The 25,631-nt window shown below is 37.4% G+C and overlaps 1 protein-coding gene across 2 annotated transcripts in view; it reads left to right on the top strand.

The window, feature by feature from the left end:
• The first annotated feature begins 746 nt into the window (after positions 1 to 746).
• The window catches only part of LOC126732522 (uncharacterized), a 47,508-nt gene continuing 22,623 nt past the window's right edge, over positions 747 to 25,631 (top strand). The window contains exons 1-4 of one of the 2 annotated variants that reach the window (XM_050435431.1): positions 747 to 1,468; positions 2,249 to 2,338; positions 2,449 to 2,516; positions 2,771 to 3,107. In XM_050435431.1, coding sequence (XP_050291388.1) covers positions 839 to 1,468; positions 2,249 to 2,338; positions 2,449 to 2,516; positions 2,771 to 2,906 — 924 coding nt within the window. In that variant the 5' untranslated portion in view covers positions 747 to 838 and the 3' untranslated portion in view covers positions 2,907 to 3,107. Of the gene's footprint in view, positions 1,469 to 2,248; positions 2,339 to 2,448; positions 2,517 to 2,770; positions 3,108 to 25,631 lie in introns of those variants that run through there. The other variant, XM_050435432.1, reaches the window with a different exon arrangement.

The following is a 25,631-nucleotide window of genomic DNA, read 5'->3' as shown; positions in this document are numbered from 1 at the left end:
ACACATTTTATTATATAAAATTTACAAACTAACTAATGTAACATTGAATAGTTTGATGACTTTGAATCACCAAATATATGAATGTTTGTTGTAAATTAAAGAAAATATAAAGACAAAAATAGGAAATGTGAGAGTAAGATTATACCTGAATTATTTCTTCGGTTCACACCCCCTCACAATGTGTGACCAAAAAAAAAGTCACACATGTGTTTCTCACAAGCAGCTCTTACCTTGAGATTTAGGATGTACACGTGTTTCTCACAAGCAGCTTTAGGATGTACACATCTGTTTCTCACAAGCAGCTCTTACCTTGAGCTTTAGGATGTACACATCTGTTTCTCACAAGCAGCTTTAGGATGTACACATCTGTTTCTCACAAGCAGCTCTTACCTTCCCTTGAGATTTAGGAGAAACAGATTTAGGATGTACACATGTGTTTCTCACAAGCAGCTCTAACCTTCCCTTGAGATTTAGGATGTACACACGTGTCTCACAAGCAGCTCTTTCCTTCCCTTGAGATTTAGGATGTACACATGTGTCTCACAAGCAGCGCATGTGTGTGGCTTACAAGCCGCCAATGTGTAATACAGAAAGAGATATTTAAATTGTTTTTTTTTTTGTGATTAAAAAAGTCAAAAAGATATTTAACAACGTTTAAAATATTTTTCAGACCTTTATATACTAAAATTTGTATTCTCTTAAAAAAAAAATTTTTGTCGTATTCCTAATATCTCAATTTATTCTCACTTTAAATCTCAAGCTTTTTTCTTGATCTGGTTATGAACAGAGAGATAAGAAAACAAAGACACTTAAAACTGTGAAAGAAAAAGAACTTGACATGGTGAACTTTGTGGCTGCACTGAGGCCCATGGTGAGTTGGCTAATGAAGATTGCGGGTCTGCAACCCTACACAGTGGAGATCGAACCAGGCACGGTCATGAACTTCTGGGCTCCCCTAGAGACCCTGAAGAAGAAACCCAATAAAAAGGGTGACAAGCCCGCGGTGGTCCTGGTCCAAGGCTTCTTCTCTGACGGCATAATGACTTGGCTGTTCCAGGCCTTTGCTCTAACCAAACAATACTCAGTTTATATACCGGACCTCCTCTTCTTCGGTGGCTCTATCACCAACAAAACTGACAGGTCACCGAGTTTCCAAGCGGAGTGTTTGGTTGCGGGGTTAAGGAAGCTCGGGGTGGAGAGGTGCACTGTGGTTGGGTTTAGCTATGGTGGGACGGTAGCGTTCAAAATGGCTGAGCTGCATGCAGACTTGGTTGAGGCCGTGGTGGTGTCCGGTTCGGTCATAGAGCTGACTGACTCCACCAATGAACCAATGCTGCAAAACCTTGGGTATTCTTCTGTTTCGGAGATGTTGTTGCCTACTTCTGCTAAGGCTTTGAAAAGGATTATCTCTCTTGCTTCACACAAAAAGCTGTGGTTGCCGGATCGCTTTTACAAAGACTTCCTTGAGGTTTGCTTGTACCCTTACTGTTAGTAAAATATCCGTTTAAAGTATAGAATTTTTGTTGAGGAATTTACTTCCAAAGTTCGAAAAATAATAGTTGGTAAGGCAAGTTGTTAAATGAGTTATTGATGGGGAGAAAAGTAATTTCAGTGATAGGTTTAAATTATATCGAATAACAACTAACCACTTATTATTTGTTATTTGTTACTTATTATTTGTTATTTGTTATGAAAATATTATGGAACGTAACTCCTTTCCATATTTATATATTTATAAAAGTTCAATATGATACCACGTGGGACTAACAGATTTTTCTAATTTAAACCACTTTAATTAGGTATTTTGTGAGTCAAAATCTCATTTACTTTTTAGATGGTTTTGGGCAAGTGAGGACATGGTGTTAATCTTAATCTTGGTTTTTGTCACTGTTTAATGCTTGTGTGTTTGTTAGATGGTAACTTAATGAAAGATTTTAAGTTTGATTGGGTAAAACTCGAACTTGTCAGACCAGACCTATTACCACGTCTAGTAATTGCACACAACGGCTCTCAAAAGTGCCTTGGTGCCCAAACTTAATCTGCATCTAATAAAATTAAACAGTCGTATGTAATTCAGTTAGTAAAAATGTAAAATAGCTAGTCACTTCTAATGCAATATAATAATCTAAGCATTATATGCTCTAATAGCTGAAAGCTGATCTTTCAATAACACATTTTAATTGACATTAGCATTATTCATAATAATCCCTGTGGCCGGTACTAACTGGTTTCTTAGAGCAAATTATAGGTGATGTATAACAACAGGAAGGAAAGAGGTGAACTCCTAGAAGCTTTTGTCATCAGCAACAAGGATTTCACGGTTCCCAATTTCCCACAGGTAATCCACATTCCGCTGTATCTTGCAAAGTTTATTTATGTACTGAGATTCTGTCAATTTCTTTATCAGAAAAATGATAGCCTTGTGGCTTTTTTTTTTTTTTTTTGCAGATGATACATCTCTTATGGGGTGAGAATGATCGGCTTTTGAAGCTAGAAATTGCCCAAAACTTGAAAGGGTAGGTCTGATAACTCCTGTCCAATGGGCCAAGAGGATCCAACTTGGACCATTTAAATAGCAGGCCTTTTATTTTTTTTATTTTTTTTTGATGAACAAATAGCAGGCCTTTTGGTGCATCTTTTAATTACCCCAAATAATAGGTCAATTTACATAAGCTATGGACCCTATTGTGACCACCATATATAATAGAAGTACTAGTTTATAGCCTTAAAGTTGAGCATACTAAAACGATTTTAAATACTGTGATTGCAGGCAACTAGGAGAAAATGCCTCATTCCAAGGGATAAAAAAGGCCGGTCACTTAGTTCATCTTGAACATCCCTGTGTTTACAGCAGGTGTCTGAAGCAGTTCCTTGCCTCCTTGCACGAAGATAAAGCTCAGAAATGACGAGCTTAGTGTTAAGTTCAATGAAGAATAATATAATTTAACATCTAAATATGCGAGGCAGAAATTGTTTCGTTAGGATCTTTAGTATTGGCAAATTCCTTGACAAATTTGAATGTAATTTGGGTCATAAACCTTCATTGAATTTATATGATCTAACCTTTGTCTTGTGATGTGATAATTTCAGGTCTTTGACGTTGTTCATTTTCTTAGTTATATTTTATTTTTGTTATCATTTAAAAAAAAAAATTTATGGTATGCCTGAAAAGAGTGGAGTGATTATTATCATTTGGGTGTAGGCAAAAAATTATTTGCCTTTTGTTGTCTGTGTGTGTGTTTTTTTTTTTAATCTAACTTTTAACTTTTTTGAAAATAAGATAATTTTTAATTTTTATGTTATGTATTTAACATAAAAATTATTGAATACTATATATTTTGATAAATGCTATATAAAGAAACTAACGAAAATTACTGGATACCCAAATGGACATAAGATGTCCTTGTAACTTATTATTAACTAGTACATAACCTATGCATATGCATGGGTATATTTTAAAACAATCATAATTACACACACACACACACACATATAGGGTTAGGTTCAAGTTACACTTGGTAAAACTTTACGTGATGTTATACCATTCAATGTTTTTTAATTGAATACAAATTTTGACAAATCCACTTTTAGATTATTATCTTCATATATTGTCTATGCTTGTAAAATTTCAAGGTAATAAAAGATTAATAGTCATATTATCAATCAATTGTTTAAATTCAAGTTTTTGTAATTTAAAATAATGCATAAAAAATGAGTTTATGAATCAAATGGTAAATAACATCTAATTGACATGAAAATTGGCATGAATGATAAAAACATATAGAACACGTAATTTAAAGGTGAAAGTTGGGTTGAGTTTATAGAGGGTTGGGTTGGATTACATGTTCTATATTTTCTTAACATGCATGCCAATTTTCATGTCAATTAGATGTAATTTACTATTTGATCCATAAACTCATTTTTTATGCATTATTTTAAACTGCAAAAACTTGTAATTAAACAATTGATTGATGATATAGCTATTGATTCTTGATCATCTTGAAATTTTGTAAGTATGGAAAATATACGAAAATAATATAATCCAGCAGTGGATTTATCAAAATTTACATCTAATTAAAAAATAGGCGGAAAGTACATTTTAATCCCTATATTTTCAGGCTATTCCCATTTTTAGTCCCTACATTTTATTTTTATCGCTTTTAGTCTCTATCCTTAAAAACTCTTCCCGTTTTGGTCCCTGCCGTTATATCAGAAACGAAGAAAACTAACGTGGCAAACGACAGAAATAAATAATACTAAATTAATGTCCACGTGGCCTAAATTAATAATAAAAAATGTTTTTTGGCATTAAAAAATGTCACGTCAGCATCTAAATTTAAAAAAAAATTAATTTATTAATTTTAACTAAATAAAAAAAATTAAAAATAGAATTAAAAACTAAAAATCATATGAATTGAGATTTAAGTGTGTCTTGAACAAAAACACAAACCTAGATCTAAGAACACAAACCCAGAAATTATAAAAAATTATAAATAAATAAAAAAACCACAGATTGGCAACAAAACCTCAACAAACCCCAAAAAAAACCCAGATCCTCTATGCTTCTCTCTTTCAAATCTGGACCGATAGACCACCCAATCACTACCGATTGGCCATGGGGTTAAAGAGAGAGACAAAGATGATGAGTTAGAGAGAGAACGAACTAGACATCAAGAGATTGAACTAGAAGATGAAAGATCTGGGTTTTAATTACAGAGTGAGATCTTGGTTAAATACAAATTCATAAATCTCAAAGCCCCCATTTTCTCAAACCCAACAAAATCATCAAAGACCCATAACCATAACAGGCCACACCCAAAATCTGGGTTTGTTTTCACTCACTCTCTCTCTAGCAGCTGTGAGTGAGAGAAGTTTTGGTGGGAATTTTTTTTTTTTTTTTGGTTCTGGGTTCGATCGGAGGAGGGATGGTGATGGCGGAGAATGATCAGGAAGCGAGTGGTACCAAGTCGAAGACGAAGTCTTCGTGGAAGACACCGGCGGCGATGGTGATGAATGGCAACAATGCTCCTCCTCCTTCTCCTATAATGATTGGTGCCTCGCCTGATTCTTAGCTAGCTCTTTCCGATGCGGCCGCAGTGGCAGCGACAGGAGGAGCAACCTCAAAGCCTTGAGGAAGAGGTTGGAGAGCGAGCCAATGGCGTTGCGACAGGCGGTCGGAGAGTTTCGAGAGAGAAGTCAGGACTTTTTGGTTCAGCTCCACCATTGCTAGGTGGGTTGATATTGAGGGAGATCTTGTGTTTTGCTTTGTGGCTTTTGGATTGGATTTGGGTTCTTGGCTTTTTACTGTTGTTGTTGTTGGGATGACATTTTTGAGAGAAGAGAGAGAGAGAGAGAGGTGTTGTTGGTGTTGTTACATTTGAGATCTGGGTGTTTTTTTTTTAGTGAGTTTAAGCGAAGAAAAGAAAGTGTGTATGTGGGTGTTTTTTTCGTTCTTTGTTCTTAGATCTGGAATTGTGTTCTTGTTCAAGATACACTTAGATCTCAGGGTTTGGTTTTTTTTTAAAAAAAATTTCTGGGTTTTTGTTCTTGTTGTTCTTGTTCAAGACACACTTAGATCTCAATTCATATGATTTTTAGTTTTTAATTCTGTTTTTAATTTTTTTTATTTAGTTAAAATTAATAAATTAATTAATTTTTTTTTAATTTAGATGTTGACGTGGCATTTTTTAATGCCAAAATACATTTTTTATTATTAATTTAGGCCACGTGGACATTAATTTAGTATTATTTATTCCTGCCGTTTGCCACGTCAGCTTTCTCCGTTTCTAATGTAACGGCAAAGACCAAAACGGGAAGCGTTTTTTAGGATAGGGACTAAAAGTGGTAAAAATAAAATGTAGGGACTAAAATGGGAATAGCCTGAAAATGTAGGGATTAAAATGTGCTTTCCGCCTAAAAAATATTAGGTGGTGTAATATTACTTAAACCATATTCACATCAGTCACACTCTAGATCTGTGCCCTGCTTAGTGTTAATTAGTTCAATGGAGAACAATATAATTTAACATCTAAATATGTGAAGCTGAAATTGTCTCGTTAGGATTTTTAGTATTGGCAATTTCCTTGACAAATTTGAATGTAATTTGGGTCATAAACCTTCATTGGATTCATATGGTCTAACCTTTGTCATGTGATGTGATAATTTCAGGTCTTTGACGTTGCTCATTTTCTTAGTTATATTTGATCTTTGTTATCATTTAAAAAAAAAAAAAAAAAATTTATGGTATGCCTGAAGAGAATGAAGTGATTATTATCATTTGGGTGAAGGCAAAGAATTATTTGTGTTTGTCTCAGTTTTTTTTTTTTTTTTTATGTAAATAATCTAACCTTTAACTTTTTTTTTTTTTTTTTTTAAATAAGCTAACTTTTAACTTTTATGTTACATATTTAACATAAAAGTTATTGAATACTATATTATTTTTTTTTTTTATAAACACTATATAAATAAGCTAAGAACATTACTAGATATTCAAATGGACATAAGGTATCCTTGTAACATATTATTAACTAGTGTGTAATCTGTGTATATGTACAGGTACATTTTAAAACAATCACAATTACACACCTATATAAGTTCAAATTAATCCTGGTGTTAGAGTTAGAACTTACACATTTTTTAAGTCATGAATGCCTAAAATATGCAATAGTTTCTCATATTATATATATATATATATATTGTGGAGGCCGGTTAGTCACTAAAATTATTAAAGTCAAGTTAGTTAGGCCTGTGGCCCATCCGAGGACGTAAAGCTGTCTGAGGAGGCCCATATCAGGTTGTAGGGGTAACCAAACGAAAGGAAGAGTAGATGTCACGCAAGGTGAGTTCAGTATTCGTCCGAGGACAAAATCCTTCTCGGCAATATAAGTCCGAGGACGACCAGAACGCCACCCTGTTACAAACGTACTTCAGAGCTACGTCACCACTAAAAGTGGGATAAGGGACCAAGGGTAAGAAAGAGAAGGCAAACAAATATCTATAACAACAGCTACCTCCGCATTAATTGCCTCTCAACCAACTCTCTGGCCGCATTAATGTGGAGGTGATGCCTGAACAGTGATGAAGCAGCTGTAGTATGAGGTTCCAGAATGTGTTAGATGGGACAGAAAGAGATCCCCTGAACCCAACTTACACGTGTGTGGTGAAGATGATATGAAGAAGGCAATATATAACATGAAGGAAAGCATTGAGAAAGGAGGAGAGGAACATCAGAAAACAGAGAATACTCAGGAGAAAGCCTTGAGAACAAAAGAACTAAACTTGTTTCAAAAGAAAAAATTAATTGTTGTAGCTGTATTAATCCATCTATAAACGTGTGGTTTAATCGTTTTTCTTTTAGGGTTAACCTAGTTCTTGAATACCCACGCTTTGCAAATTTTATTGTTTGGGCCTTTAACGTGTGAACCCAATACCAGATTGGGATCGTTACAAATTGAGTCCTTACAATTGGCGCCATCTGTGGGAAGAGCTTGTTTTAACTTAAAAGAACTCTGGTGCAACGTTTATGATGGAGGAAGCAAGTCCACATCAGTACGCGGCGGGTCCACATCAGGAAGATGCCAACCTGCACTAGGCAGAGTCAAGGGACTCCCAGCATGGTAATCCCCATCGGAGTCCCAAACGGAGAGAAGGCCATGAGGGGAGTGTGCGCACAACTCATACTACCAAAAGTCACTCTCGTGGGAAGAGTCACGTCTCCCATGCAAAGCATGACGAGAATCTGCAACGTGAGATTGCCGATTTGAAGAGAGAGTTGCGTCATACCCGGCGAGAACGCTCCCCACCTTGCTCCGAACCATTATCCGAGGAGTCGGATGGAGCTAGTTATAGGTGGAGGTCAAGAACTCCGCCTAGTGAGACTTTCTCCTCTGAAGAGGAGCACAGCCATTGACATAGGCACAGAAGCCCGCCTAGTAGGGGCTTGGGTAACAATGCCATGAACAAAGCATTAAGCCAAGTTTCCAAATCACCCTTCACGAGGAATATAGAAGATGCAGTTCTTCCTCGGCGATTCCACCAGCGTACGTTCACCCTGTATGATGGCCGGTTAGACCCAGTAGAACACGTTAGCCATTTTAGTCAAAAAATGACTATCTACTCCAGGGATGAGGCCTTGATGTGCAAGGTTTTTCCGTCAAGTTTGGGTCCGGTGGCGATGAGATGGTTCAACGGCTTAAGGGCCAATTCTATTGAGTCCTTCAAAAAGCTGACCCGGGCTTTTGGCGCTCACTTTATCACATGCAACAGGGTTCCTCGGCCTTTGGGATCCTTGCTAACTATGTCCATGCGAGAGGGCGAGACTCTCAAAACTTATTCGGATAGGTACTGGGAAATGTTTAATGAAATTGAAGGAGAGCACGATGATGTGGCCATAAGTACTTTCAAAACTGGCCTCCCAGCCGATCATGATTTAAGGAAATCCTTGACGGGTAAACCTGTTACCAGTGTACACCAGTTGATGGACAGGATTGATAAGTACAGAAGAGTAGAGGAGGATCAACTTCAAGGAAAATGAAAGGCTAAGGTAATCCCTCAGGAGATGAGGGATTTCAGATCGGACCGTTATAACAGTAACCGACCCCGAAAAGATTTCGTCGGGCAGTCGGGTTCTGCAGACACCCAAGTGGTTAATGCAGTGTTTCGGGAGCTGGTGCAGCAGGTTTTGGAGAAGATAAAGAATGAACCCTTTTTCAAATGGCCGAACAAGATGGCGGGAGAGCCTAGGAAACGCAACCCGAACCTATATTGCCACTATCATCAGGATCATGGGCACACGATGGAAAATTGCAGGAATTTATGGGACCATTTGGAACAGCTAGTCCGAGAAGGGAAATTAAAGCAACTCTTGCATCATTCCAGTGGTAGGGTAAGTCAAGCAGGCTCAGAGATGCGTGGGGACGCTTCTTCAAGACTTCCCCTTGGTATGATCAACATTATTTTTGCTGCCCCAGGGAGGACTGGATCTTGCCCCTCCAGGGTACTGTCGGTGTTCCGACCCCCGACTGAGGATCATTCCCAAGCAGCGAAGAGAACCAGGGTGGATGTCCCCCTGATTCTGGGCTTTTCGGATGAGGACAAGGTTGGAACCATACAGCCCCATGATGATGCTTTGGTGGTCACGCTGAGAATTGGTGGGTACGATGTAAAAAGGGTGATGGTAGTTCAAGGTAGCGTTGTTGATATAATGTATCCAGACTTGTATAAGGGGCAAGATTTGAAGCCAGATGATTTAGCAACCTATAGCTCCCCTCTAGTAAGTTTTGAGGGAAGGATGGTCGCTCCCAAAGGATTGATCAGACTACTTGTGCAAGCCGGTATAGATGTGGTGGAGGTGGACTTTATTGTCGTAGACGTTTTCTCTCCATACACGGCTATTATGGGCAGACCTTGGCTTCATACCCTGGGAGCGGTCTCGTTTACTTTGCATCAGAAAGTGAAGTATCCATCCGGAGGCCAAATGTTGGAGATAGTAGGAAGCCAGGTGGCCCCTCAGCAATGCCTAGTAGCGGCTATACAGCATCGGCCAGAGGCAGAGACCTCGACTACGGCCGATAATGAATTATAGCAATTAAAGCCCCCAGCATTACCCTTGGTTGTACCAGCCGATGAGGTAGAGTGTGAAGATTTGGAGAGGGTAACTGTTGCTGATGATCTGGAAAAATTCTTCTAAGTTGGGGCTAAGTTGCCTTTGCAAGAGAAGGAGAGGTTGCTGGAGTTCCTCCGAGCAAATGTAGACGTGTTTGCATGGAACCCGTATGAAGCCCCGGGTGTGGATCCGAATTTCATTTTTCATCGACTCAACGTGAATCCTTTTGTTATCCCCAAGAGACAGCCACCTCGGCGACCATCGAAAAAGCACGCCGAGGCTGTCAGGAGTGAGGTGGCCAAGCTCAAGCAGGTTGGAACTATCAAAGAAGTTTTTTATACTCAATGGTTGACCAATACCATGGTGGTAAAAAAGAAGACAGGAAAGTAGCAGGTGTGTGTGGACTTCACGGACCTTAATAAGGCTTGTCCCAAGGATCCATTTCCTATGCCGAAGATAGACCAGTTGGTGGATGCAACCGTGGGTCATCCTAGGATGAGTTTCTTGGACGCCTTCCAAGGATATCACAAATACCGTTCGTAGCGGACGATCAGGAGAAGACTACTTTTGTCACCCCTATTGGAAACTACCATTACAAAGTGATGCCCTTCGGTTTGAAAAACGCCGGATCTACCTACCAACAGATGATGACTAAAATGTTCGAACCACAACTAGGTAGAAGCATTGAAGTTTATATCGATGACATGGTAGTGAAGAGTAAAGTGGTGTCCGAGTATGTGGAAGATCTCACGAATATTTTCGGAATATTGAGAAAACATAAGTTACGCTTGAATGCTTCAAAGTGTTCCTTTGGTGTAGGCTTCAGGAAGTTCTTGGGGTACATGGTGACTCATAGAAGAATTGAAGTGAACCCAGATCAGATTAAGGCATCAATGACTTACAAGCACCTCGGAATCCAAAGGAGGTGCAGAAACTAACTAGAATGACTGCTGCTTTGAACCGGTTTATTTCCAGGTCAGCCGAGAGGTGTCGTCCCTTTTTCCGCCTATTGCATAAGTGACAAGGATTTGAATGGACCGAGGAGTGTGCTGTGGCATTCCAACAGTTGAAGGAATACCTGTCCAGGCCGCCTATCATGTCTAGTCCTGAGGTGGATGAGGTATTGTTTGCTTATCTGGCAGTTGCCCCCCATGTAGTCAGTTTTTTCTTAATACGAGAGGATAGTGGCGTCCAAAGGCCAGTTTACTATGTAAGCAAGTCCCTTCATGAGGCCGAGGTGAGATACTTGTCATTGGAAAAGGCCATCTTGGCGGTAGTCCATGCAACACGCAAACTTCCGCACTACTTTCAAGCCCATACTGTGGTTATCTTGACCCAGTTACCTCTCAAGTCCATACTAAGAAGTGCAGATTACACTGGAAGAATTGCTAAATGGGGCACAATTCTAGGTGCTTTCGATATCAAGTATATGCCACGCACCTCTGTGAAAGGCCAAGTTCTTGCCAATCTTGTAGCCGAGTTCGCTGAATGCCCAGAAGAAGCTAATATGAAGCAAGACAACATGGATGAAAAATCGGTTGGTCTAATATTCACACAAGGCAGATCCTCCTGGAGGGTATATGTAGACGGGGCAGCAAACCAACGGGGGGCAGGATTGGGGCTAGTGTTAATATCCCCTGAAGAGATCATCGTTGAGAAGTCCTTGTGGTTGGGATTCTCGGCTACTAACAACGAAGCAGAGTACGAACCTTTGTTGATGGGAATGAGTATGGTCCAGAAAATGGGCGGAAAGGTAGCAGAATTATTCTCGGATTCAAAATTGGTAGTCGGTCAAGTGAAAGGAGAGTTGGAGGCCCGAGATCCAAGAATGTAGGGGTATTTGAGCCAAGTTAAGCGTATGCAAATGAAGTTTGAGTCTTTCGACTTGTCGCATATTCCCCGAGGTAAAAATACTCACGCCGATTCCTTGGCAACCCTTGCCACCTCTTCGGTATGGAATTTTCCACGGCTGATCATCATTGAAGATTTGCCTACCCCCATCTCACCAAAAAATGACATTTGCCAGGTTTATCAGGCCAATCTAGCGCCGAGCTGGATGGATCCCATATTGAAATTCCTTGAAAGTGACATCTTGCCCGAAGAGAAAGTAGAAGCTGAGAAAATACGGAGGAAAGCTCCTCGGTATTGGTTATCTGAGTACAAAAAATTATACAAACGGTCCTTCTCTAGGCCGTATCTGCTCTGTGTACATCTTGAGACGTCAGAGTCAATCCTAGAAGAGCTGCATGAAGGTATTTATGGAAGTCATACAGGGGGAAGGTCCCTATCACATTGGGCCATCACACTAGGATATTGGTGGCCAAACATGCAGAAGGAAGCGCAGGAGCATGTTAGAAAATATGACCAGTACCAAAGATTTGCTCCAAACATCCACCAGCCAGGAGGAATTCTTAACCCTCTCTGTAGCCCTTAGCCTTTTGCTCAATGGGGGCTGGACATTGTCGGCCCTTTTCCTAAAGCCTTAGGAAATAAAAAGTATCTGTTAGTCGGCACAGATTACTTCACTAAATGGGTTGAAGCTGAACCCTTGGCCAACATCAGAGACGTAGATGTTAAGAAGTTTATTTGGAGGAATATTGTCACGCAATTTGGAACTCCACGCACTCTTGTCTCAGATAATGGACTTCGATTTGATAGCAAGGCCTTTAGGTAATACTGTTCAGACTTGGGTATAAGAAACAGATATTCTACTCCGGCTTATCCTCAAGGGAATGGGCAAGCTGAAGCTGTTAACAAAGTAATAGTCAATGGACTTAAGAAGAAGTTGGATGATGCAAAAGGAAAATGGGCAGAGGAATTGCCACATGTTCTCTGGACCTATCGAACAACGCCCCAACGTTCAACGGGGGAGACTCCCTTTTCCATGACCTACGGAGCCGAGGCCGTCATCCCTCTGGAAACTAGATTCCCAACGTTAAGGACCAGTACATTTTCCTCGGACAGTAACAAAGTGATGTTGGAAAAAAGTTTGGATTTGATCGAAGAGTGAAGGGAGAGTGCGATGGTCCAATTGGCTTACTACCAGCATAAACTCAAGCAAGGCTATGATAGTAATGTGAAGCTGAGGAAAGTTCTGGGGACCACCAAGAATCCAGCTTGGGGAAAATTGGGGCCTAATTGGGAAGGGCCTTATCGGATTACTTCAGTAGTCGAAATAGGAGCCTATTATCTGGAAGACCTAGATGAAAAAGCTGTACTTCATCCTTAGAATGTAAATAATCTCAAGAGGTATTATTATTAATAAAGTTAGTCCAGTTTGAGTTTTTCTTTTAATTTATGTTAACCATGCATCTTGTGCTCTAACACCCTATGATACGTATTGAAGTGTTAAACAGAAACTAAGTTATGTTAGATCCTCGGATCACTAACTTAGTGGAAATTAACACCCTATGCTATGTATTGAAGTGCTAAATATAAACTAAGTTATGTCAGGTCCTCGAATCACAAACTTGGTGGAAATTAACACCCTATGCTATGTATTGAAGTGTTAAACAGAAACTAAGTTATGTTAGGTCCTCGGATCACAAACTTAGTGGAAATTAACACCCTATGCTATGTATTGAAGTGTTAAACAGAAACTAAGTTATGTCAGGTCCTCGGATCACAAACTTAGTGGAAATTAAATAGAAACTAAGTTATGTCAGGTCCTTGGATCACAAACTTAGTGGAAATTAATACCCTATGGTATGTACTGAAGTGTGAAATAGGAATCTATGAATATTATTTAATGTACAATCAAAGTACTGAAGACCCAACTTCATTCAACCTTTGAACTTTCCATAAAGTTTCAATTGGCTAGAAAGAATACGTGTGTATCTAAAATGTCTCCCCGAGACTTCGAAGTATTAATGCTTATCGCCCATTTTTAATTGCTAATTAGTGATATTTATAAGTAATACTTCCCCATGTAAACAAAAGATAGTCAAATTGAATCCATCCAAATTACAATAACACGGTGAACAAGTACAAAAATAACGTAAAGCAGTAATAGCAATAAGCAAGTAAACATAAGAATCCGTACAAAAAAATTCTAGTCAGATTACAAAACAAGTCCTATTTTTTCAATTTGATTTGGATCTTGGGAGCTTGGCTGGCTAGTTTGTCTGCCTCCGAGGTGATAACTTCCCCTTTATCCTTAATAGCTCCCCCAGATGGCTAGACTGTGGAGGCCAAATCTTGTTGAAAACTTTGGGAGGCCACCTCTGCCTTAGAAGCAGCCACAGTCTTGTCCGAGGAGGCTTCTGGAGGGGCAGTATTATCTTTAACTGGTTCTGGTAGGCTAGGAGGGGGAAGACTAGGAGGCAAAACCTCCTCATTGTGGTTAGCGGTTGAGGGAGTGGTTTCAGCTTGATGGGTTGGAAGAGCTGAGGGGCGGATTGCTTCAGGGTAGAATACACTATCTGGCTTCCTCAACTCGGATGAAGCCTCAACCCCAGCTCGGTTAAGGGCCTCATCCCAAGTTTTGGCACAGTAGATACGGCATACCACTGGAACCTCGGCTCTCAAAGCCTCCTCAGTCTCAGCTATACCGACCTCATAGCCCCTCTGCTCAGCTTCATTCATTGCCTGTTCGGCCTCGGTCTTTGCTTTCTCGGCTTCCTCCCTGGACTTTTCAGCTTGCTCCCTCAGCTTTTGGGTTTCCTCCAAGTGCTTCCTAAGGGCTGCAACTTGCTCCCGAGCCTTCTTCAGTTCGGCATTTGCCTCACGCAAGCGGTTCCCCTAGTCCTCGGCCTGCTTTTGATAGCCTTCCAAGGCCGAATCAGCGCTCTTGCGAGCTTGCTCCTCAACAAGTAGCATTTTCCTCGCATCAGCCAAATTCTGTTCAGATTGGGTCAAAGTTTGTACAGCTATTGCTCGTTTCTTCCTCTCATCATCTAGCTGATTGGAGCAGATATTGAACATCTCATCCAGCTTGAATGTGTTTTGGATAATCTGTAAGTCAGAGGTTAGCACTATAGGCAGTAAAAGGTACATATCAGTGGGTAATGATCACAAAAAGATAAAAGAAAGGAGTCAGCTTCTCACCATGCCCAAGTATCTTTTATTGTTAAGGATGAGCTCATTCTTCCTCACATTTTTTATTTCGGCCATATCTCTTGGGAGCAACAAGGCTTCCTCTATAGCTGAGGCTACGTGACACCTAATGCCACCGTTGAAGTCCCTAATAGACGCATCATCTCGTAGGGGCCCCCCAGCATGCATGGGCACGGGTAGCCAGGCTTGAGGCTCAGGAAGTTGACTGTCAGACCTCTCCTGGCCTCACTGAGGAAGGTGGCTAGTATTTTGCTACTTTGCAGCTCGCTGGGCATCCTCCTCGCGGGTCAGACGGGTCTTGTTAGCATCCACCACGTCCTTCCCTTTCTGTTCTCTGCGCCTTTTTAATTCGGTTGCATCAGCTGTGGCTGACTGTTGAGGTTGATGAGAAGGTGGACGAGGAGCAGGGGGGGAAGACCTAGAGGGAAGAGAAGGAACTTGGGATTGAGTTGATTTTGCCGGCGCATCCTTCCCGGGCTGACCATCCATCAACTCCATCAAGCTTCTTTGGGACTTCCTTTGTATACTTATCTCGTCAGGATCTTCTTCGGAGCGTATGGATTGATCAAAAATCCCAAAGTCGTCCGAGGAGTCTGAGAGTTCAACAACTTCTTCCTCTTCTTCTTCCACTTCCTCTCTCTCTTCTACTTCCTCTTCTCTGAGGGTAAGCTGGGATGAAGAGGCTCCTGCTGAGACGTCGGCCACGAAAAGGGGCTCGGTACGGGATGTATCTTGGGGAAGTGGAATACCTTCTGGAACAACGAACCCCTTGAAGGCAATACTGATACGGTGAAGCCGAGGATCACGGGCTCTGATCACGCACTTCGGTGTCTGGAAAGCAAACGATAAGGGGGTATAGCCGAGGATTAAATGTGTTGCCTGGAGCTGGCCGTCTACTTCGTTCACATATATCTCGGCTTTCAATACCTTATCCAAGCTCGCCTTATTGACTAGCCTAAGGTTGGGCTTTGTGTAACGTCTATCTGCAAAAATATTGAATTGAAGTGAAGTGTTGTTAGAGATAGGAATACCAAGACTCAAAAATAAAAAAATGTGTGTATATGTAAACCCAATGTTATGAATTTATGACTACATTCCCACCTGGTACTCCTTCCTCCATGGGGCATGGCAGACCATCGTGCCATTCCTCAGAGAAGATAAGGAAATCCTCCTTTAGGTTCTTGTTCGAAATGGGAAGGCACTGAATCAACCTCACCTTGGGATATCTCGACTTGAGATAATACCCCTGCCCCTTCAAGTGGTGGAGATTGTACACCCAATTCATGTTATGATGGGTTAGTTTTAGGTCCATCCTCTCGTTCAAAGCATCTATACTTCCCAGGACCCTAAACATATTTGGGGCACACTGGGTAGGGGATAACCTAAAGAACCTAAGGTAGCTCCTAGTAATACTACCCATGGGGACGGTCATCCCGCCTTCTATGAAGGCAATCATGGGAATAACCACTTCCCCTGTTTGCCTAGCGTCGGCCCACTCCCCTTGGGCTGCGTACCTCATAACCACCGTAGAGGGGATCCTATACTTAGAGTGGAAATTTTTGATACCTTCCTTGGATTCAACTAGACATCGAAATGTACTCTTCTTTTTCCCCATTTTTCTAAAGGGTTTAGTAGAGAAATTAACGAGTTTAAGATAAAAGCGGTAAAGGTTTTGAGAAGACTTACAGGTTTGAAAGAGGGACCTCGGACAAGATTTGAGTATTTGTAGATGCCAGGAAAACGACGAAAAAGGAGAAAGGCAGGTTCAATGTATGAGCTCTAGAACTGTGTGATCACTGAAGGTAAGAAAGAGAATTGATTTGAGAACGCCTTTATAGTCGTGTAGAATTTATGAGCGGTAAAGTTCTCGCTCGCGAAACGAGATGGTCCCCCTACCGTTTGATTTACATCTCACCGTTGAGCGTGGGAGACAAGGGCGTTGCCAAAATTTAATGTTGTCACGATCGTGATGCTGAAGCGTCAGAAGCATGCCCCAAAACACGAACGGGTATGGACTTATGACATCAAAATCCATCTTTTCTCCCGAGGAGTCGAAAAGCAAGATTTTGAGGGGCTATTGTGGGGGCCGGTTAGTCACTAAAATTATTAAAGTCAAGTTAGTTAGGCCTGTGGCCCATCTGAGGACGTAAAGCTGTCCGAGGAGGCCCAGATCAGGTTGTAGGGGTAACCAAACGAAAGGAAAAGTAGATGTCACGCAAGGTGAGTTCAATATTCATCCAAGGACAAAATCCTTCTCGGCAATATGAGTCCGAGGACGACCAGAACGCCACCTTGTTACAAACGTACTTCGGAGCTACGTCACCATTAAAAGTGGGATAAGGGACCAAGGGTAAGAAAGAGAAGGCAAACAAATATCTATAACAACAGCTGCCTTTGCATTAATTGCCTCTCAACCAACTCTCTGGCCGCATTAATGTGAAGGTGATGCCTGAACAATGATGAAGCAGCCTTACAGCTGCTAGTATGAGGTTCCAGAAGGTGTTAGATGGGACAGAAAAAAATCCCCTGAACCCAACTTACACGTGTGTGGTGAAGATGATATGAAGAAGGCAGTATATAACATGAAGGAAAGTATTGAGAAAGGAGGAGAGGAACATCAGAAAACAGAGAATACTCAGGAGAAAGCCTTGAGAACAAAAGAACTAAACTTGTTTCAAAAGAAAAAATTAATTGTTGTAGCTGTATTAATCCATCTATAAACGTGTGGTTTAATCGTTTTTCTTTTAGGGTTAACCTAGTTCTTGAGTACCCACGCTCTACAAATTTTATTGTTTGGGCCTTTAACGTGCGAACCCAATACCAGATTGGGATCGTTACAAATTGAGTCCTTACATATATATATATATATATATATATATAATTTAGAATCTAATTTGATTTGGACTTTTCGATTTTTGCACTCAATAATTCACTTATCACAAAAATTAAAAAATTAGATAGAACACATAACGTAAAATTGAACTCCAATTTAGAAACTAATTGGATTTAGACTCTTTGATTTTTGTATCTAATAATTCACTTAACACAAAAATTTAAAAATTAGATCAAACATGTGGCGCAAAATTAGACTCCAATTTAGTATCTAATTGAACTTTCTCTAATATACATATGGGTCATGTTAATGGGTGCTCTTAGGAAAATTGTTAATAAACCATATTAGGAAAGTTTTAACATTACTTTCATGGGAAATATAAAAAGTTGTCAGAAAAATTAATTGTTTTATCATTTTCCCATAAAATATTTCTAAAAATAGTTTTTAAACCAATGCCCTTAGGACATTCGTTATCTAATTAGATTAAAAGTATTTTTGACATATTTTAAAGCCATAACTAACTTTCTGAATCTTCTTTATATATATATATATATATATATATTAAGAAGATTCAGAAAGTTAGTTATGACTTTAAGAAAATGTCAAAAATGCCCTTAATCTAATTAGATAATTTTTAGGGCATGTTTGGTAACTGTTTTCGTTTCTATTTTCGTTTTCTTGTTTTCAAGTTAAAAAGAAAAAAACAATTTTTTTTCTGTTTTCAAAATGAAAAACACATTTGGTTAGTTGTTTTGAAAAACACATTTTTCAAAAACAAAATTCAAGAAATTTGTTTGGTAGTTGTTTTTGAAAAAGTTGAATTTTGTTTTCTTTGGTTGAATTTTTTTTAAAATTATATTTATTCTAATTCAAAAACACGTTTGCTCCAAAGTATTTAAAATCCTTACACCTAAAGAAATTATAAATCAATTGTTTTGTATATAACATTCAAGCCTAAAACTTTAATCATATAAGTAAGATTGAAACTATAACAATTATCAAGTGTTATAAAAGATAAATCAATAACTAAAAAGTTCACTACATGGCATCAATGCCAGGGAATCAATTTCATCCAAAAGAAAAAAAATAACGTGGCATCAATGATGCCTATTATTTTCCAACATCAATCCTGCGATCTGATCCCTATAAGCTGCCATAGCTTCAGCGGCTTGATCAGTTAAGTCAATAGTGTGCGATGGCTCACCCGAATTATCCCCACCTTCACCTTCAACAGTAAGGTTATCAATATTGAATTGAGTAAACAAGCGATCATTTCTTGTTGCCATTCGAATGAAGTTATGAATTGTGCAACAGGCTCTCATCACATTCCCTTGTCGACATTGTTTATAACGGGGCATCATTTTCAAGATTGGAAATCGTGCCTTTAAAACGCCAAAACATCTTTCAATTACATTACGAAGGGATGAATGTCTATAATTGAAAAGCTCTTTAGCACCTTCAGGATGATCCCCACCTCAAAAGTCTCGTAGATGGTATCTCTCAGTACGGTATGGAGGTAGAAACCCTAAGGTGCATGGATAACCAGAATCCACTAAATAATAGCAACCTAACAAAAATAATAATAAGATAGATAGAAGTATGACACGGTGAATGGTTCAACTTGAAAATTGTAAATATATAAGTGAGGCAACAATATATCTTACCAAATGGAGGCCATGAGAAATTATTTTCTGGCCTTTGAAGTGCATCTAAGAATACTCGTGAGTCATTGGCTGTTCCCTCCCAACCTGTGTAAACAAATGTAAACTTCATATCAAAATCACATGCACACATTATATTATGGGTGATTGTGGCCTTTCTATTCTTATAGCTGACTAGCTTTGATGCTGGAGCCCATGCACTGATATATGTTCCATCAATTGCACCTATGCATTTCTAGAAAAATATAAACACAAGTATTAACATATGCGAGCAAATAATATTTGTATGATAAAATGAACAGCAACTTGGGATTACCTTGAAATATGGAAAGAACTTGGTACTGTTAGCAATACGTGGATGCACTTCATTGCTTTGAGAAGGACGTATAATGAATTTTCCCAAGCGGCATATTGCTCTTACAATTTCCTTAAATTGCCTGTCCACTGTCTCAGTTGAGTGTTGAAAACGATCTGCTATTATCCTCATCCTCACATTATGCCCCACTATTAATAGGAACATACCAACTACCTCCTCCACTGTGATCCAGTGTGAGTTTGTTAAGAACTTATGTGTTCTCAAATAGTTACAGAGACTTGTAAATGTTGGCCTATCCATGCGGAATAACTCATAACATGTTCGAGGATTGCCATTTAATATCTCTTTTATAAATGCATCACCAGTCAACATAGAGATACGTTGAGGCTCCTTAGGAACATAGTTGTTTTTATTCTCAACAAACATTAGTAGGAAGAACATATCATCGTCCTCTTCCTCATCTGAAGAGGATGAATTGCTATAATAATTTGGTTCAACATTCATCCTGGAGAATTAAATAGCAAATTTGTTCTCAAATAGTGTTTTTTATTAACATAAATAAAACACTACCAACATAAATTTAAAAAAAAAGATTACCATAAAATAATAATAATCCATCATTTAACAACATTAAATAACAATAGAATAGTACCAAATCATAGTTCAAAGACATTAAAATAAATATAATGAAATAGGAAATTATTGTTTTGACATAATCCCCTACAGCCTACCCAACCAAATCATCCTCCTGGTGAAACTCATGTTAACAAAGATCTCTCTATCATCAGGATCCTGCTTGAACTTCTTAACAACCTTCATAAATATTTCATCATTGACTTCTTCCATGGTCTCAAGGATATTAATACACTTGCCTAAGGAGAAGTCATTTGTAGGTGCAATACTGCCACTAACTTCATCAATGGTATACCTCTTATACATCTCAGCCTTTGCTTTAGATGCCTCTATCCTAGCCTTAGCGGCCTCAGCCATTGATTGTAAGGCATCATTCATTTGGGAGCTCATTAACTCTCGCTTACTCTTACTAGGACGCTCGTCACAACTATCACTAGGACGCTTGCTCAATCGGGTTGTAATGTCAGACTCAAGAATTGCCATGACAGGGTCTTGGGTAGGACTTTCTAAATTAACATGAACTCCCCCATGAATGAGTCGTTCTTCTAATGCATTCTCTTCATCTGAATTAGGAGGGTATTGGGTGGATGCACAGTGTAGGACCCCAGTAGCTATAGACTTATTAAATATAAGTCCAAGCAAATTATAATTTGAAAGTCCTTTGGTTCGAAACATCTTTGCCTTGGGATGTGCCTAAAAATATAAAGACATCTAGTAAGAAAAAAAATATGATGGGGGATAATGTTTCAAAATAAAACACTATATTGTATTCAACGATATTTACCCGACAATAATTTTGCCATGACTCCTCAAGTGCATGAACATTGTTGGTTTCAGCATCCCAACCAAAACCAGTTTGATTTATGAGTGTAGAAAACTCACGGTGTAGTAAATGCATCCTATTAAACTTCCCTTTGAGTTGAGTCATTGTAAAACTCCGTTTACCTAATTCATTCAATGTAGCTAACATTTTCTTCCAAGTATCGGAACTGAATTGCCCATCTGCCATATTTCCCTTATTGATTTCTTTCAGCATTATGTCAATAAATAGTTTCTCAAGTTGTGGTGTCCAAAGGTTATCTTCATCAATTGAACTGTTTCCTTTCATCTATTATAATACAATGAAACATGAAAACAACTAAGGAACAACCTTTATAAACACAACCATCAAATACAACTAAGAAATAGCTTCCAAGCTTCAAACAGAACAGAACATATATCTAAAGATTCCGCTGACAAATTCAAAGATCAGACAGATATCTAAAGATTCCTATTTAAAACCATTTACATCTCTAACAATAACAGCTAAACATTACTGTGAGTCTAAATTCCTTTGTCATAAACAACAAAAAGGATGGGATTTTCAATTATTATCAATCTCTAGGAAAATTAACCATCTAGGAACATGACATTAAAAACTTAATCATTCTGCATAATTAGAACTTTCAAAATCCTGTATATTTGACTATCATCTCAAAAATAAGGTTGAAATTATTGTGACAGAAGAATTTAATGGGAAACATTACTATACCACCCAATTATTAAATTGTTTATAAGTACTTTACTACCCACAATTTGCCACATACATGCATATGTGTGAATTTATGTACTGCATTCATGCAGAGTTCAGTATCTCATTATTGATTCTTTGCAGTTTGCACAATGCACACAATTGAATGAAGAGCAAATACAAAGAAAAGTAGGGTCAAAACTCAAAAGTAAACTATATAGTTCACAAATTCAATAAAAGTCTAACGCTGTGGGAAAACAGATTTCAAACCAACAGTCAAGAAAGAAAGTCAGACAAGTTCTTATCTTTTCGGCCAGAACACTCCTTCAAGACTTCACACACTTCAAGCAAGAAAACTATCAGAATATAGATTGTTAGTAGTATCCATAACTGAGCTCCTATCCCTCAAAATTCTTATAATTAAAAAAACAAAAACAAAAAAAGGAGGAACCATATGGCAAATCAAATATTCAAATATTCATTATAGCTTTGTTCCTTTTCAGTTAATGACCAAGAAAACAGGGGACGGCTACACCATAGAGCCCAAGCATACCAACACGGCCAAAGCAAAACCGAAAACCCAAAATCCTAAACCAAACACACTTTGAAATACCCATTTTGAATAGACCCAGATTCAACACACATACACAAATTGCAGTTCATAAAATACATAGCAAACTTCAAGCAATCAAGCAATCCATACCTTTGAGTGATTGGGTCCCTAAAATTATGAAATACTTCCCCAAATCTGACAGACCCGCATAGACCTGCTACATCACGCACCCAAAAAAAGAAAAAGAGAGTGAGATAATGAATAGAAAAGGAATAGTAGAATCTAAATGAAAAACAAGATGGAGGTGGAGGCAGTGGAGGCATAGGAAGAAAGGAATAGTAGACCAATCACTTACCTTACAGTGGTTCTCTCAATCAAAAAAAAAAGAAGCGCGGGAAAAAGAATTGCTAGTCGTGTGGATCGAACCAGTGCGCTGGTTCATTAATTGGCCTTGTTTTTAGTGTGTTTCAGCGTGTTTTTTGAGATGAGTGAAAACTGAAAAATAAAAACAACTTAAGACCAGTTTTCAGTTTCCTTCACAATATGAAAACTGAAAATAGTTTTTGATTTTTGCCTAAAATAAGTTACCAAACAAGTTTTTTGCCTTAGGAAACAGAAAATTGTTTTTGGAAACAGAAAATTGAGGAAAAAAATAGTTACCAAACATACCCTTATTCTTAAAAAAATAAATAAATAGGGTCAAAATTGTAATTCAAAAAAATTTAAAAACAAAAAAAACCTAATAGATAAGTTTTTTTTTCCTAAAAATTAGCACACTTTTTATTTGAATATATTTCAGGAACGTTAATACATTTTTTCCTAAAAATTAGCACACACTAAACCTAGCAATTTATTTATTTTCAAATCCTAAATTTTTAATTTCTTAAGAATTCATTCATATGTAATCTCATTAAAAATAAATAAATTCAATTTGAAAGATTACATTAAACTCAAAATAATAATAAAAGAGCCTCATTGCACATGCAGAGCAAGTGTGATAAGGCTAGAATATATTAAGAGGATTTAGAAAGTTAGTTATGATTTCAAAAAATGTCAAAAATACCTCTAATCTAATGAGATAACCCTTATCCTTAAAAAATTATAAAAAAATAAGGTTAAAATTGTAATTCAACAAAATTTAAAAAAAAAAAAAAACTACCAGAGAAACTTTTTTTTTCTTCTAAAAGTTAGCATTTTCTATCTAATCCTAAAAATTAGTACACTTTTTATCTAAACATATCTCAGGCACATTTGATACTCCCTCCGTCTCAATTTGTTTATCTTGTTTGAAAAGTCAAACTTTTTAAAAGAACATCATTTATTGTCTTGTCTGCCTTATAAAAATGTATAAGTTTAAAAAACTGTCCTTAAATAAATTTATCAGCTTTTTTTTAAAAGATTTATTTTTAATGTGGCAACTAAAAATGTATTCCAATTAGATTGATTTTTTAAATATTTGTTAGTTTTCTTTTTAAATAATTTTGAAAGTAAAATAGGGGTATAATAGGAATATTAGTGAATTAATGACTTTTATTTTTAGAAACAAGACAATATTTTGGGACATTCCAAAATGGAATAGAGGAGAAACAAACTAGAACGGAATGAGTACTTTTTTTTCTTAAAAACTACCATACACTAAACCCAGTTTACTTAATTTCAAATCCTAAATTTTAATTTTATAAAAATAATTTCCTGGGTAATCTCACTAACAATAAATAAGTTCAAATAGAAAAATAATATTAAACTAAAAAAAAAAAAAAAAATCTCAATGCACGTGCGGAGAGTGTATGATGAGTCTATTATTATATAAAATGATGATTTGATTTTAGCTGACTCCCTTATTGTCGGCAGCGGACCACGTAGGACCTCAGCAAAATTTTAAATTTAGGTGAACCTAAACAAGAGAAGCAACCCAAGCCCACCAATCATTTTTCGAGCAACACAGGAGAGAGCCCACGGTAGCAAGTGATTAGTTGGGCAACCTTTTCATCCGTCGCCTTAATTTGATTTGAATTTGAATTTGATTTAATTTTTTTTCCTTTCTAGAAATGCCTTAATTTGATTTGATCCCAAAAAGATACTAATGTCTAACCAAAAAATCTATTAACACAAAAAATTACATAACTGTTCACGTAGTAAATTGTGATCAGTGAATTCATATAAAAGTAATAAATAGTCATTTATAATTTATCATATGAGATAATTGTAATAAAAATTGTGACTTTTTATGTGATACTAATTAAAACTTTTTATGTGTTACTAATTAAAATTACTCAGGTCTCACTGCAAAAAAAAAATAAAAAAAAAATAAAAATAAATATTACTCAGGTCTAATATACTATATCATCAGCTTAATTGACCGATTCCAAATGTTATCCTATACCTCCAAACCAACTAATATATAATAATGCTGATGTCATTTTAGAAATAAAGCTGCCATGTTTCACAAATTTTCATCCACTTTCCACCAAAAAGACGATGTTGAATTTATTAGGCAGTGTAGTTGATCAAAACCAAACGACCTTGTCCGAATAGAAAAAAAAAACGAATAATCATCATAATAATAATAAAATAAAAAGAACACCCACTTTGAGTAAACAAATCAAAACCCACAAGTAACTGAGTTTTTCGTGCAAGAAATTGTAAATTCAGCAAATTACAGAGCGTAGTCCTAACTCCTAAACAATAACATATGTGCTGGCTCTCAGTCACCTATTTTTTTATTATTTATTTATTATCGAAAATGAAAGCTTGTACCTTAATAGAGGCAGTATTAATTCTTATTCTGTAAGTTTGAGAAGGAATAAAACAAATTAATCACTCTCTCTAATTAGTATTCTCTCTCTTATCTATAATTTATATATAAACAAAACATATTAACTTTTGGTTGAACTCTTCATATTATAAGTTATAACACATAAATTTTGAAGACCTCATGTAATCATTATTGTTATATAAAATTTTGTTTTCACTTTTCAATTTTGGTTGACACTTACACACACTAATTATAATTATATTTTTTATATGCTATTTAGAGTTGCATATAATATAAATAAAGCTTTTGAAAAGTGTATAGATAATTATTGTAATTATCAAGTTTTATATAATAAATAAAATGAAATAGAAAGAGAAGATCATAAACAAACACATTCATAATGTATACTTATCATAATTAACACATTCAGGAAAACATAAAAATCATATTTTGTGGTATGTTGCCATGTTAATGAACCAACCAATATCCTCTCACTCCAATAATGCCTTTACCATAATTGAAGCCTTGGCCATCCCATCAATTCTAATATCCATTTTTTTCGTATAGACATGAATAAAGCTATGGATTAAAAACTGAAGTACAGAACATATAAAATAACTTTACCAAGCAAACTGATAAAGACAACAATTAAAAAACAAAAACAAAAACTAGAAAAATTACTATATAAAGAATTGAGACTTATACTATCAT

This window comes from Quercus robur, chromosome 6 (assembly GCF_932294415.1).
Source record: "Quercus robur chromosome 6, dhQueRobu3.1, whole genome shotgun sequence".
NCBI classification, from domain to species: Eukaryota; Viridiplantae; Streptophyta; class Magnoliopsida; order Fagales; family Fagaceae; genus Quercus; species Quercus robur.
This window is presented reverse-complemented; position numbering and strand designations above follow the sequence as displayed.